Raw genomic sequence first — 16,396 nt, 5'->3', positions numbered from 1 at the left:
TAACCCGGCTGAATCACTCCAGAGAACTCCTGGAAAACCTGGCAGAACCTGCAGCAAAATCAGCTTTTTCCCACCCAGCTCCTCCTGCACCCCCAGCCAGGGAGGTGGATGCAGGAGCAGCTGGGCTGGGCTCGGGGATAACACCAGGCCTGTCCCAAAATCCCATTCCGTGGCACCAAAAGCAGCTCAGCTGGGACGGGAGGGAGCTGCAGAGCACACCAGGACACTCAGCCTGAGAGATGAGCATCACAGAGCTCCAGCTGCATCGAGCAGAGCTCTGCTCACACACCAGTGACCTGCAGACCTCGCTGGTTTTCAATTAAAAACTCCAAATTAGCTGTTACGCCTCCAACTTTTACTTTCATATTTTTAAGTCTGTTTCAATGTATCTGATATTTACACATTATAGTATAATTATACCTACCATACCATGGCTTGGAGTAGGTTAATTGCATAGGAAGACTTACTACGTTTACATTTTTTTCTTTGTTTTTTTTTTCCCTTAAATTACTCTTATTTTTTTTTCCTTTTTTTTTTTTTTTTCCTTTTTAAAAAGCACAGTAAAGAGTCTGAGGACAAATTATTCAACTGTTTATCATACATAAGACTGCATGACTATAATACAAAGGGCTTGTCTTTTCATTTAACGTTACAATATACACAGCAAGTCCGGACTAGATCTTACAATCTGAACACAGGTATTTAACCTTTTCCATGCTGTTTATGTTTACAATGCACAGAAGTCCTGTAACCAAACTGTGTAGTAAAGCACACAAAACTGGACTGTAACATAACACAGTATGCAGAAGCACTGGATTTTATGATTTTTTTTTTGTTTTGTTTTGTTTTTCTTCTTGATGTAGAGGTTGTTTCTTTGAACTGCTTTAGGTTTGGTGGGGGTTTTTTGGCGCTTGCTAAGGGGTGGCGCATGGTGTTACCCAGATTCCACATTACCCTTCTGTTCCTAGACAGCAGTAAGAACTGGATTCCTTTGATTTGATATTGCTAAACTCAGCATTCTTTTCTAAGGTGACAGCCTTCCAAATCCCACAAACTTCTCTGAATTACTGAGCTTCAAAAGAAAACCAAACAACAACAACAACAAAAAAAATAAACGGGGGAAAAAAATCTGCTTTCATCCACGGGGTTGATGTGTTGGTATAAAATGAAATATGTGATTAGGAAAATCATGATTTACAAAAGAAAACCTAATCCCAAGGATTCATTCCCATTTACATGGTAGTCAGCTGCTGTGTTGCCACTGTGAGTATAAAAAATTCCACCTTTTTGACTGAAAAAACGACTTGGCCGCATGGAATTGCCCATTTGCTGCTGGAATTAACTTTTCCAAGGGCTGACTGGCAGAGGTAGATCACTGCTTCTGTAAGAGAGGATGGGCAACACTGTTCATATGGGATGGGCAAGCAAGAACTCACCTTCATTCCTTCACCAAGGTGGTTTTTCCTCATGCAGCTTTCTTTTTTTTTTCCTTCTCCCACAAAATAAAAATTAAAATAAAATCTCTTGGATGGGCCCATAAATTTTGCAACTGCCAAGCTGACTGTGTTATATTAAGGCAGCGTTACCCAAAAATTAGGCACCTGTTAAATACAGCCTGCTAACCTCAGGTCTCCCTTGAGGGTTTTGCTTTACTCAGCCTATTATTATTATTTTTTTTTTTGGACCTGTTCATGCAATCAAGGTCTTTGCCTTCAAGTTTACAATTTTGTTAATAAGGAATACAAGAATCAACTGCTGGTTTCATAGCTTCTGGATCTAGTGTCCCTTTTAACCTTCAGAAGCCTGAACACATTGATAATGTAACAGATGTTATAGTCTCCAAGTAGATGTCAATCTATTATCTTCAGTACACAGATTGCTGTAAATGTATTGGCTATGAATTCAACAACAGTTCCAGTTTTGTTTAAGCAATAGTACAGCCATATTTTTTCAACTGACATTTAAAAATGGTCTAGTTACACCTTGTGTCAAAGTGCAGAACTGCTACATTATTGGTTACAGACATCTATGTGCTATAAAAACAGCTTTGGTACAATAAATTATCAAAAAAGAAAATAAATTTTTGTAAAATTCACAGCATAATTGTGAGGCAAAAAAGCAGTCACATAAAATTCTGCATTTTTTTTTTTTTTTAAAAATGTTCAGGATGAACAGAAGACGTCTTTGTGCAGAAGTAATGGTGGAGAAAACCACGTGCCGAGAAAAAAGCAAAAGAAAAAAGTAAAAAGCAGGAAGGGACACAGTTGTAGCTATTTCCATCAAACGCAAACCACTACTCCTGTGACCTTCAACCAATAAGGAAGTCAACTTTATGACACACGCAAAGTGACCTTGCAATACCTTACAATAAGTGGGTCACAAAAGTCTATTTTTTTTTTAAAAGAAAGGCCTCTTGAATTACCCATTCTCTGTGTTTTCAGCATTAAGGACTGTCTGCAAAAGCATGTCCAAAAGTGATTGCATCTGAAATGGTAGGCTCTTCTAACTTAAGAGTCCAAATCCATAAGGCCAAAGGTTATCCCAAAGACCACCACTTAGACCTCCCCAGGACTGGCCAGGACCGACCCGTTGATTGCTTCTCAGTGCACCTCAGTTATGAAACCAGTCAGATTTCCATCCTAACTGCCCGCGGGCTCCCAAAGGTGGCACCCACAGAATTCCCATCACAATTGCTGCTTTGATCCTCAGTAGATTCAGAAAAGGAGAGTTCTGCTCACCGCCACTTCGCATGCTCAATGTGCCTCACAAACTCCGTCACAACCGTCCCTTTTTACAGCTGAAGAATAATATATTTGTGTCATCTGAAGGTCCCTCTTTCTTACAGTACTGCATTTCTGTGCCCATGGTTGTTTGGGGAACTAAAAAAAATATATATATTACTCACTCCCCCTCCCACCCAAAAAAACTTCAAAGGGCCTTTTTTTAGAAATCATGTGCAATGCCTTTAAAAAGAAACTAGTTTGCAACTATGACTAACATTTGAACAATAACCCCTGTCGAATGAGAGCAAAAAAAAAATTTTAAAATTAAAATTAAAGTTAAAATTAAAAAAATCAAAACCCCTCCCCCAAAAAAACCAAACTATGACTAGGTTGTGGCAAGTTAAAATGGGGGAAGCAAAAGGTGAACACCACTAAGCTATCCGTTAAGGTGGGTCCAGACATGGCTCTTAAAAATAAACCAACCAAAAAAACCTCCCCCCAGCAAAAAACCAACAAAACAAAAAACTTCATTGTCCCTTTGCAATCTTTTCAAGTTTAAAAAAATAGTCAACTTTGCCCTCCTGTAGCGGTTCAGTGAGTTTATCTCCTTCTGATTCAAGCAGCTTTGCACTTTGTTTGTTTTTTTTTTTTTTGGAAAAACACCACTTCTATAAAAACACACAAGAAACAAACTTAGTTTCAGTTTAGTCACGAGCTAGCCACAGGACTTTGCTGAACACAAACTCCTGTCATGGGAGACTCTTCTCTATCAATGCCTTGCCTCATGGCAAGGTGTCCTTCAGTCATGTAATGAGCAGGACCTGTATTAGCAGAGAACTGGTACGTGGGATGTCCAGCTATGCCAGTTTCTTGGCGCGGATTAGAGTAGACTGTTAAATTCATGTCCATAGCTCCGTTCTGTCCAAAGTCCAAGGTATTAGCAGCCACTGGGCGGTTCTGATAGGCCTGATTGCCTTGGTTACCAGTAGAGGAGGAAGATGTAGAGGAAGAAGTAGTTGAGGAAGACAGGGATGTCATGGAGTGGTGACTGTGGCCCACCTCCATAGAATCCTGGGTGGAGGAGCTGTTTGTTGGAGAATTGTAGACTCTCGGCCTGGTCCGGCTGCCCAAGGCTTGCTGTCCATGGTGGTGGTGGTGGTGGTGGTGATGGTGGTGGTGGTGGGAGCTGTTGCCGTGGTGATGGTGTAATGCGTTCTGTTGCTGAGGGTTGACATGGAAGGTGGTTTCCTGAACCGGGTGGTTCTCCACGGTGACCTGGGTGGGAGCTTCGGTGGCTGTCCAACCGATGGGAGGGGGAAACTGCTGCCGAACCTGCACAGTGCCAAAATGACAACGCTGACTCACGGCTGTGCTTCCGCCCACGCACAGAATCCTAACGGCTGGAAAACACCATCCAACCATCCAACACCATCCAAGCATCCAACACCATCCAACATCATCCAAGCATCCAACACCATCCAACCATCCAACCATCCAACACCATCCAAGCATCCAAAACCATCCAAGACAATCCAACACCATCCAACCATCCAACACCATCCAACCATCCAACACCATCCAACACCATCCAAGCATCCAACACCATCCAACCATCCAACACCATCCAAAACCATCCAACACCATCCAACCATCCAAGACAATTCAAGACCATCCAACCATCCAAGACCATCCAGTCATCCAAGACCATCCAACCATCCAAAACCATTCAGTCATCCAACACCATCCAAGACAATCCAACCATCCAAAACCATCCAACCATCCAAGACAATCCAACACCATCCAACCATCCTAAACCATCCAGTCATCCAAGACCATCCAAGACAATCCAAGACCATCCAACCATCCAAGACCATCCAACCATTCAAAACCATCCAAAACCATTCAAAACCATCCAAAACCATCCAACACCATCCAAGACCATCCAACACCATCCAAAACCATCCAAAACCACCCAAGACCATCCAACCATCCAAGACCACCCAACCATCCAAAACCATCCAAAACCATCCAACCATCCAAGACAATCCAACCATCCAAAACCACCCAAGACCATCCAACCATCCAACACCATCCATAACCATCAAACCTCTGACCACCTTGTCAACTGAGTGTCACATCCAGTCAATTCTTGAACAACACATGAGAGATTAAGTAATTCATATCTACGACAAATTTCGAAATGTTAACCAAACCTTGAAGCTGCATGATTATTCTAGAAATGTAGGCATGCCCTTAAAATTAATTTCCAAGACTTTTCTGTCTTGAACAATATATGAGAGATTAAGTTATTCATATTTATGCCAAATTTTTTAAATCTTAACCAAGCCTTGAAGCTGCAAAATTATTCTAGAAATTCAAGCATGCCCCTAAAATTAATTTCCAATACTTTTGTATCTTGAACAACACATGAGAGATTAAGTTATTCGTATTTATGCCAATTTTTTAAATCTTAACCAAGCTTTGCAGTTGCAAGATTATTCTAGAAATGCAGGCAGGCTCTAAAGAATAATTTCCAATACTTTTCTATCTTGAACAACACATGAGAGATTAGGTTATTCATATTTATGCCAAATTTCAAAATGTTAACCAAACCTTTAAGTTGCATGATTATTCTAGCAATGCCCTTAAAAATAATTTCCAACACTTTTCTATCTTGAACAATATATGAGAGATTATTTATGCCATTTTTAAAAAACATTAACCAAACCTTGAAGCTGCATGATTATTCTAGAAATGCAGGCAATGTACTTAAGAATAATTTCCAATACTTTTCTATCTTGAACAATATATTGAGAGATTAAGTCATTCATATTTATGCCAATTTTTTAAAATCTTAACTAAGCTTTGCAGTTGCACAAGTATTCTAGAATTTCAGGCATGCCCTTAAAATTAATTTCCAACATTTTTCTATCTTGAACAATATACGAGAGATTATTTCTATGTATGCCAATTTTTTAAAAATGTTAACCAAGTCTTGCAGTTGGACAATTATTCTAGAATTTTAGGGATGCCCTTAAAAATAATTTCTAATACCTTTCCATCTTGAACAACATGTGAGAGATTAAGTTATCGTATTTATCTCATTTTTTCTAAATCTTAACCAAGCCTTGCAGTTGCATGATTACTCTAGAATTTCAGGCATGCCCTTAAAAATAATTTCCAACACTTTTCTATCTTGAACAACACATGAGACATTAAGTTATTCATATTTATGCCAATTTTTTTAAATCTTAACCAAGCCTTAAAGCTGCAGGATTATTCCAGAAATGCAGCCACATCCTTAAGAATAATTTCCAATACCTTTCTACATATACCTTAAGAAAAAAGAATGCACATCCTGGATGTTATTTTCAAACACTTAAAGGAAGTCTGATAAGTGACTTCGGTGTCAAAATTATAGGAGCAGCTTTACTTTATAGTAATAATAACAGTGTTATAATAATAACACTTATAAAAATAAAGCCCTGACCTCTGGCTGAGGAGCCTGGAGAGAATAAGCAAAGCAAATGAAATGAAAATGTTGTAGCTCCTACCTTGAAAGTGCCAACAGCATTAGAGGAACCACTGGAACAACACAGCTGATTAAAGGCTACTAAAAAAGCAGTTTTTGGCTGCACAGCAAAGAATGATCTACACTGGGGAGAATCTGTGTTTTTGTGTGCCCTGCATTACCTGAGGGCTGTGTGTCTCACAGTCCATGGCCTGCACAGCAGCAGTGAAGTGCCCACCGCTGTGTCGATGCTGGTGCGTGGGGTCCGACCGCGCCCTTCCGCTGTTGCTCGTGCCAGAAGATCCACCTGGAAAACCCCAACGTGCTCAGTGACCCAAGGGACACAGAATTTACAGCTATCCAACAATGGCAGCATGAAAGATTTATAAAGTGCTTCAAGGGAAAAGTGTAAGATTCATGTTAATCACTCCCATTTTTGCTCACCTAGTTGGGTTTTTGGGGGTTTTCTGTTTACCTGTTCCAGCTGATTAAAATAATTCTTTAGTGATCACGACTGGTATTTTTTGACAGTATGGAAAAAAATTAACTAAAAAATTAATATTTCAGAGAATCACGGAATATTCTGAGTTGGAAGAGACCAACAAGGATCATCCAGACTCCCAACAATCCCACCTGGGCACCCCTGGCAGCGCTGTCCAAAGGCTCCTGGAGCTCTGGCAGCCTTGGGGCCGTGCCCATTCCCTGGTGAGCCTGTTCAGTGCCCAACAAACCTGCTGATGACCAAAACCCACCTGAGCTCGAAGATGTACTAGAGGTGGTTCCTGAAGACTGTGACTGCTCCATGGCAGGACTCGTGGACACGCTGTTACTCGTGTTGGTACCTTCGTCCGCCGTCTTCTTGAAGAAACTGTGCTGCAGGGCGTAGTAGGGCTGGATTCGTGTCTTGGGGTCATAGTCAAGCATCCTTAAGATGAGGTCTTTGAACTTCAAGTAGTCAGCTACAGTATGACCTGACTCCCCAGCACGGCGCCCGCCCGGCCCCCCGGTCTCGACTCCCAGGATATTGTGGAGTTTGCGAGTTGCCGGTGGTTTGTATTCCTGTGGGGAGGGAGGAATGGCTGGCAATCAGTGGGTGAAGCACAGATTCTGTGCAAAAACTCAAATCAAAGCAAGAAACTGTTCAGCGTGACTGGAAATGTTATTTAATTGGCAAGGCAGAACAGAATCAACGACAAAACTGCATTTTCAGTAAGACGATGCAAAACAAACAACTCAGCTGCATTTTCAGTAAGACAACACAAAATAAAGTACCAACTCCCCATTTTATATATTTTTAGATATATTTATTATTATCCTAATTGTTTTACCTACCCTTTTTCCATCTTTGGTCTTCTTCAAGTTCCAAGTGCTATCTGGCAACTTCTCAAAGAACTTTCTTGCTTTGGGTGCTTGGTCGAGGATGTGGGTTGGTGGAATCCCCAAAACTTCCACTATTTTATTCATCTGATCCACCTGTCCCAAATAAAATGGCTTGGTGAAGGACAAGAGACAGCCAGCCCAGCTGTGGCACAATGTCAGCTACTCACACAAGTTCTAAGCTAAATTAATTAAGAAAAATTTAATATGGACAAAACAAATTAAGGAGTAAGAGCGAGACACAGAAAATGATGAACAGGTAATTTTGTGTCCTGACAAAAGTCCTGTTATTGATCAGAATTACCAGATTTTCCTAATTGATGCATTCTAATTAAACAGAGGAAAATCAAGATGGGGATAAACAACAAAAAAACCCCAATTCCTGGGAGATAACTCACCTCATTTGCCCCACTAAAGAGAGGCTCTCCAGTGTGCATCTCGACTAAAATACACCCAAGGGACCACATGTCAATAGCAAGGTCATAAGGCATTCCCAGTAGCACCTCTGGTGATCGATAAAAACGGCTCTGGATATATTGGTATATCTGCAAGAAAAGCATCTCCACATCACCGTCACACACAGCACCCCAAGGGAATGAAAATCCCAACATTTTCAAAATTTTCAAATTTTCAAAAACAAAACACAGCTGCCATGAAATCCCATTCTGGTGCAGGGACAGAGGAGGTATCGGGGATAATAAAATATATACATGTATTACATGAATAAAAGTATCTAATTGTTAATTTTTAGGAAAATATTATGGTCACAAAAAAAGCAGAAAGTTCAGCTTGAGTCATGTCATGCTTTTGTCATTGTGATTCTTAATACTTCAAAATTATTTTATTATGGAAAAATCATGGATTTGGATAAATAATTCAGATATGATTTCACCTGGTCTGTTCCTGTAGCCCTTCCTTTTAGTTTATAACAAAAAGGTTTTTTATTAATCTAAATCTCTTTTTCATTGCTGCTTTCAATCCAATATTCCACATTCTGATCCACTATTCCTAAATTTATCCTGGGAAAAGGCAATGGGGTGCTGCTGACCAGTGCCAGCAATTGGGGCACTTTTGATGAAGTCAGTCCATGAATTCCTGAATTCTTTTCCTACAGATCCAATCTGCAGTGTCATCATCATAAACAGGGGATGTGCTAAAGGAATGAAATCTATGCATATATTACATTAATAAAAGTATCGAATTGTTAATTTTTAGGAAAATATTATGGTCACAAAAAAAGCAGAAAGTTCAGCTTGAGTCATGCCATGCTTTTGTAATTGTGATTCTTAATACTTCAAAATTATTTTATTATGGATAAATAATGGATTTGGATAAATAATTCAGATATGATTTCACCTGGTCTGTTCCTGTAGCCCTTCCTTTTAGTTTATAACAAAAAGGTTTTTTATTAATCTAAATCTCTGTTTCATTGCTGCTTTCAATCCAATATTCCATATTCTGATCCAGTATTCCTAAATTTATCCTGGGAAAAAGCAATGGGGTGCTGCTGACCAGTGCCAGCAATTGGGGCACTTTTGGTGAAGTCAGTCCATGAATTCCTGAATTCTTTTCCTACAGATCCAATCTTCAGTGTCATCATCATAAACAGGGGATGTGCTAAAGGAATGCTCAGGTAAACAGGAATATAGATGGAATAAGATAATAATAAAAGAGTATTTTATTTATTTATACTTAATTTTTTGTTTTATTTATTAGCACTGCAGATTTCTACCAACAAGTGCTGGCGCATTCTCCACTGACAGCACAAAAACACAGACAAGGAGAAAGAAAAAAACATAAAAAATTTATCATGGGGTGGATTTTTTTTCTACTGGGACACTAAAGGAAGTGTGGATTGTCAAATTGTTCAAAATAAGGTGTGGATGTGACACTTTTGGACTTGTTTTAGTGGTGAACGTGGTGCTGCTGCTTCATGGTTGGACTTGATCTTAAAGATCTTTTCCAGCCTTGACAAATCTGGGATTTTGAGCTCTTGTGGACTGTGGATCTCTATTTAAAATTGAGTTATTATTTTAAAACTGTTGTATTTGCATTTCCCCCAGATGAAGGGAGGAATGATGAATCTGACTCCATGTACTCAGAAGGCTGATTTATTACTTTATGATATTATATTATATTATACTAAAGAATGCTAAACCATACTAAAGAATAGAGAAAGGATGCAGACAGAAGGCTGAAAAGATAATAATGAAAACTTGTGACTTTCTTCAGAGTCCTGGAACAGCTGGGCACTGATTGGCCAATGAGTTAAAATAATTTACATTAAACCAATGAAACATTCACCTGTGGTAAACAATCTCCCAAGTATTCTTTAATATATTATATTAATAATATATTATATTATATTATATTATATTATATTATATTATATTATATTATATTATATTATATTATATTAATAATATGCATATTATTATATTAATAATATGCATATTATTATATTAATAATATGTGCACCTCAATAAAACTGCAAAATCTTGTGAAATCTTTTAAATGCTTTAATTAATGTACAGAAAGCTGAGCACTGAGTAAAATAAGAACATCAGGTTCTTTCCTTATATTAAAGAACACTAAACTAAACTATACTAAAGAATAGAGAAAGGAGACTTAAGAGAATGCTAAAACAATAATAATGAAAAATTCACGACTCTCTCCAGAGTCCTGGCACAACTTGGCACTGATTGGCCAATGAGTGAAAATAATTTATATGAAACCAATGAAACAATCACCTGTGGTAAACAATCTCTCAAGTATTCTTTAATATATTGTATTAAAGAATGCTATACTAAACTATACTAAAGAATACAGAAAGAATAGTTAGTGAATGCTAAAAAGATAATAATGAAAAATTTGTGACTCTCTCCAGAGTCCTGGCACAACTTGGCACTGATTGGCCAATGAGTGAAAATAATTCACATTAAACCAATGAAACCAATTCACATTAAACTAATGAATCACCTGTTGGATAAACAATGTCCAAACACATTCCACATGAGCAAAACACAGGAGAAGCAAATCAGATAATTATTGCTTTCCTTTTTCTCTGAGGCTTCTCAGCTTCCCAGGAGCAAAATCCCAAGCAAAGGGATTTTTCAGAGAATGTGAATATCACATAAAACCATCACGAATGAAGCTCCAATGAGCTAGATGAGTATCACAACATAAAAATCCTACATTTTTCAGCAGCACAAACAGAATTCTCACCCATTTCCCCCCAAACTCACCCTCTGCCCAAGCTGACACGAACTGCCGAAATCCACGATCTTGATGGCGCTCCTTTTGGGGTTGCAGAGCAGGATGTTCTCGGGTTTTAGGTCACAGTGAATGATGCTGAGCTCGGGGGTGGCCAGGAAGAGCAGGGCCGTGCACATCTGCTGCGCGAACTTGCGCGTCAGGTTGAGCGAGACGCCGCGGAAGTTGGTGTTCCTCAGCAGGTCGTACAGGTTGTAGGACAGCATCTCAAACACCAAGCACAGGTGGTTCCTGAACATGAAGTGACGCTTCAAATGCACTGGGGAAAAGGAGGAAATGGCATTAATGCACGCTGGGAATGAGGGGTTGTTGCAACGCAGCGTGGAGGATGGAGGAGCGTCAATAAAATAACAGAACATCGTTTTTCTTCCCTGGTTCTGTGGTGTTTTTAAGATATTTCTGCCAAGGAGGCAGAAATTTCTGTCTTGGAGGGCAAGAGGGCATTTCCACATCCTCAGGTGCACCTCAGTAAAACTGGAAAATATTATGAAATCTTTTAAATGCTTTAATCAATGTGTAGGAAGCTGAGCGCTGGGTAAAACAAGAACATAATGTTTTTTCCTGGTTCTGTGTGATATACAAAATATTTCTGCCATGCCAGGGGTAGAGAGCGGCATTTTACACATCCTGGGGTGCAAAAACTTGTGAAATCTTTTAAATGCAGGAAGCTGAGCACTGAGTCAAACAAGAGCACTGGGGTTTTTCCTGGTTCTATGGTTTTTACAAAATATTTCTGCCATGCTTGGAGGACAAGAGGACATTTCCACATCCTCAGGTGCACCTCAGTAAAACTGGAAAATCTTGTGAAATCTTTTAAATGCTTTAATTAAAGTACAGAAAGCTGAGCACTGAGTAAAACAAGAGCACTGGGGTTTTTCCTGGTTCTGTGGTGTTTACAAAATATTTCTGCCATGCCTGGGGTACAGAAGGGCATTTTACACATCCTTGGGTGCAAAAATTCGTGAAATCTTTAAAATGCTTTAATTAATGTACAGAAAGCTGAGCACTGAGTAAAATAAGAACGTCAGGTTATTTCCGGGTTCTGTGGCGTTTATAACATATTTCTGCCAAGAAGGAAGAAATTTCTGTCTTGGAGGGCAAGAGGACATTTCCACATCCTCAGGTGCACCTCAGCAAAACTGCAAAATCTTGTGAAATCATTTAAATGCTTTAATCAATGAGTAGGAAGTTGGGCAGTGAGTAAAACAAGAGCACTGGGTTTTTTCCTGGTTCTGTGGTTTTTACAAAATATTTCTGCCATGCTTGGAGGACAAGAGGACGTTTCCACATCCTCAGGTGCACCTCAATAACACTGGAAAAACTTATGAAATCTTTTAAATGCTTCTAATCAATGTGTAAGAAGCTGAGCGCTGGGTAAAACAAGAACATCAGGTTTTTTCCTGGTTCTGTGGTGTTTGAAAAATATTTCTGCCATGCCTGGGACACAGAGGGGCATTTTACACATCCCTGGGTGCAAAATCTTGTGAAATCTTTTAAATGCAGGAAGCTGAGCACTGAGTCAAACAAGAGCACTGGGGTTTTTCCTGGTTCTATGGTTTTTACAAAATATTTCTGCCATCCTTGGAGTATAAGAGGGCATTTCCACATCCTCAGGTGCACCTCAGCAAAACTGGAAAAACTTATGAAATCTTTTAAATGCTTCTAATCAATGTGTAAGAAGCTGAGCGCTGGGTAAAACAAGAACATCAGGTTTTTTCCTGGTTCTATGGTTTTTACAAAATATTTCTGCCATCCTTGGAGAACAAGAGGACATTTTCACATCCTCAGGTGCACCCCAGTAAAACTGGAAATTCTTGTGAAATCATTTAAAAAGCATCTTTTAAGTTTATTGAAAGTTTAAGCATCTTATTTAAGCATTTTATTTAAGTTAAAAGCATCTTTTAAGTTTATTTAAAAGCATCTTTTAAATGCTTTATCAATGTATAGGAAGCTGGGCACTGAGTAAAATAAGAACGTCAGGTTTTTTCCTGGTTCTGTGTTATTTACAAAATATTTCTGCCATATTTGGAGGACAAGAGGACGTTTTCACATCCTCATGTGCACTTCAGTAAAACTGAATTAACCAAAAACTAGTGAAGGGATGTATTATCAAAATAAGTTATCCCTTCCTTACATGAAGAGAAAATATTTAATTGGTGGTTAACATGTGAGAATAATTAATTAATAATTAATTGGTTAACATGTGAGAATAATTTAAAATACACAATGACATCAACTTATAAGCTGATCACTTCAATTAATAAAACTAATCAATATCTCCAAGGAATTGTATTTATTTCCTTTCAGTTTATGAAAGGGACCAATCCAAGCCTTTTTTTTTGTTAAATAAGTGAAATATTCATCACATTCCTCTGTTCAGAGGCCAGCAGGGTTTGCCACTGTCAAACCTTCAACTGAAACAGGAAAAGCATTTCAGAGAAAAAGCAACACACTCCCCTTTCTGGGATAATAAAATCTTGAATATGAGCACCATGAGAATTCAGACTTTAATTAAGGTGGATCTTTGGTCAGCTTGGTGCCCATGGATTTGTTTTCTCCATTCTGCCACAGCAGCTCCTTCTGTGTCCTTTACAACTCACCTGAGATGGAACATTTTGCTCCCACCCTGGTGCCATTTCCTGCCACACATCCTTGTCCAAATCCCTCTTCTCTCACCTTTGGAATTCTCCTCCCACCATTCCATGTCCTGCTGGGCTTCCTTCACTTGGCTCCAGCTCCTCCCCAGAGTTCCTGAGCTGGCTGGACCCACCAGCGTGGCAGGAACCACCAAATACCATCACAAATATTCCAAAATGGATTTGGCAACCAGCTGGAAGCAGCCTGAGCTCCACAGCAAGATCCAAACCTTTCATAAAGCGATAAAAACGAGGAGTAATTAATCCCATACCTATGTAGTATTTCATCTCAGTGTCATGTTTGTTCATCAGCTCGAGCAGCCTCACTTCAATCTGGGCCTGGTTGAGGAAAGCCTTCTTGTTTTTGATGATTTTGATGGCCACCCACTCCTGCTCCACTCGGTCATAAGCCTTCACAACCTGCAAGAGAGAAATCCATCAGGAAAATCCAACTCCCAAACCCACCCAAACTCCCTTGTTCACCTTTCTGAATTCAGAATTCTCCTTTTTAATCTTATTTCTTCTGATGATACAATAAAGCTACAACTCATTTGGTGATGTTTATTGCAGTGATGTCACTTTATCTGCAAATAAAATTATCTAAACCAACAGTGTAAAAGTACTGGTAAATCTGAGGAAAACTAAAACCAACAAAATAAAATCTCCATCCTGATCCAGCAGTCATTGTTAAAGCAGCTTCAAATCCAAATATTTCCCTCAAATTCCTGAATTCTGACTGAGAGAAGGTGTTGGCTGCAACTTTAGCCAAGGTTGAAGCCTTGGCTAAAGCTGCAACCAGACAAAACAAATGCTGCTAATGACATTTATAGGAGGTAAGATCCAGCACTAACTATTGTTTTAAGTTAAAAACCCAATTCAAGCTAAAAACCTAACTCAAACCAAAACCAAAGTAAAAATGTAACTCAAACTAAAAACAAACTCAAGTCAAAAATGTCACAGGTGGCAAAAGGTGGAGGAGTTCTCATTGTAAAATGCAGCACACACTGAAATAGAATAAAATGTTTTCTGTAGTAACATGAAATAGCACAAGATCTGAGTGTCTGAACAGGCACTCAGGATAACAGGAGTGAGAAAAAAGAGTTTTCATTTCAAAACAAATCAGAAATAGCACTTTAAATAAATCACACCCGTGATCCACAGTAATGGTAAGAACACCTAAGGAGCCTTTACCTGTCCAAAGGATCCTTTGCCTATCAAGGAGTCGATCTCATAGCGGTCCATCCACTTCTCCCCATTTTTCACAATGTAGTCGTAGTTGTCATCATCATAACCATCATTGTAAACTTTCCTCTCCTTTTTGTGACTGGAATCATCTCCCTGGCCCTGCTGATGCCGCCGTTTTTTTTTTGCATAGTAAACCTGGAGGGGAAAAGGAGCTTCCTTTACAACTGCAGCTCAGGAAAGAGGAAAATCAACTTTTATTCAGCATCCTGTGCTTTGAAAGTGGAATTTCTACAAGTGAAAACCAAGCAATCCTCTCCTCCTGTTGCTGTGGTTGAAGCCAGGTCATAATTCCAAAGGAAAGTCTTGAATAATGGAAAAACTGGGAAAGCAGAGCTGAAAAAATGTACTGACACTAATAAATAATAATAATAACAACTGATAAATGTATTAATACTAATAAGTAATAGTAATAACTCTGATAAATGTGCTGAGACACATTTATATAATAATATACAATATATACTATATACTATATACTATATACTATATACTATATACTATATAAATATATAATATATATATAATAATAATAACTCTGATAAATGTTCTAACACTAATAAATAGTAATAATAACTCTGACTAACATAGTAACCCTGATCTCTGGAGTCACAGGTGCCAAAGAACAGAAACACCCCAGCACACTGTGCACACAGTAAAATTCAAAATGTTAACTACTGGAAACAAGAATTACCATTGATGTTCCCACAAAACTGGGAAAGAATTCCAAGGAAGTCATTAATCACCATAAAAATCCCTTCACATTACTTTTAATTTTCAAAACTTTGAAACTAACTGATGCTTTCCTGTATTAACCTGAACAACTTTTTATTTTCCATTCCTCTATAATATTTCATTCAATAATTCAGGAAAAACACTTCAGCATTTTCCTTATAGGCTAATCACCATAAAAGTATCTTCACAATCCCTTTAACTATCAAAAATTTCAAACTAGCTGATGCTTTCCTGTATTAACCTGAACAACTTTATATTTTCCATTTGTCTATAATATTTCATTCAATAATTAAGGGAAAACACTTCAGCATTTTCATTCAAAGCTCTTAGAAACATAAACAAAGTTTTATTGAGCTCAAAGTGTGCTTGTGTCACTCGTGTCTCCTTGTCCTGCAAGCTCAACATTTGTTTATAAAACAACAGAAAATAAATCCCAGGATAAAAGATTTCCTGTGTGCTGGACAGAAAACAGGACTGTGACAGCCATGACCTCAAACAGGACATGAACAACTGATAGAAAACCTGATTTTTTGGATCTCTTGATGAGATTATTTGTTAAAAATCCATTAAAATCACGTGTTGTAACAAACATCAGTGCACTGAAGGCAGCTGCAGGCATTACCTCATTAATATGCTTGTAAGTTTTGATCAAATCTACGGAGAGTTTCCTCAGTGGAGCAGTGGCTGGATCACGAAAAGTTTGGGGCATCCGCCTCTGGAATAGGAATATGACAGAAATTAGAATAAAACTAGGAATTTAATGGTATAGTTACTGCATCAAATTGTGAAATTCCTCATGGAAATGAGCTATTTAAATGCAACAGGTTTTTTTTAACTGACAGTAAGAAAAACCCTACACCCAGTTTAGTTGCTTTTCGATATATTCATCATTTTTAATG

At 38.5% G+C, this 16,396-nt stretch overlaps 1 protein-coding gene across 2 annotated transcripts in view; it reads right to left on the bottom strand.

Annotated features, from left to right (window-relative positions):
- Window positions 1-1,415: 1,415 nt before the first annotated feature.
- The window catches only part of DYRK1A (dual specificity tyrosine phosphorylation regulated kinase 1A), an 88,497-nt gene continuing 73,516 nt past the window's right edge, over window positions 1,416-16,396 (bottom strand). For both annotated transcript variants that reach the window (XM_074533910.1, XM_074533911.1), the window contains 9 exons: window positions 16,120-16,212; window positions 14,712-14,900; window positions 13,793-13,940; window positions 10,857-11,143; window positions 8,010-8,156; window positions 7,567-7,707; window positions 6,987-7,293; window positions 6,417-6,541; window positions 1,416-4,055 (listed from right to left, as the gene is read on the bottom strand). In XM_074533910.1, the coding sequence (XP_074390011.1) occupies window positions 3,432-4,055; window positions 6,417-6,541; window positions 6,987-7,293; window positions 7,567-7,707; window positions 8,010-8,156; window positions 10,857-11,143; window positions 13,793-13,940; window positions 14,712-14,900; window positions 16,120-16,212 (2,061 nt within the window). In that variant the 3' untranslated portion in view covers window positions 1,416-3,431. The remainder of the gene's footprint in view (window positions 4,056-6,416; window positions 6,542-6,986; window positions 7,294-7,566; window positions 7,708-8,009; window positions 8,157-10,856; window positions 11,144-13,792; window positions 13,941-14,711; window positions 14,901-16,119; window positions 16,213-16,396) is intronic.

This window comes from Zonotrichia albicollis, chromosome 2 (assembly GCF_047830755.1).
Source record: "Zonotrichia albicollis isolate bZonAlb1 chromosome 2, bZonAlb1.hap1, whole genome shotgun sequence".
In the NCBI taxonomy this organism is placed as follows: domain Eukaryota; kingdom Metazoa; phylum Chordata; class Aves; order Passeriformes; family Passerellidae; genus Zonotrichia; species Zonotrichia albicollis.
This window is presented reverse-complemented; position numbering and strand designations above follow the sequence as displayed.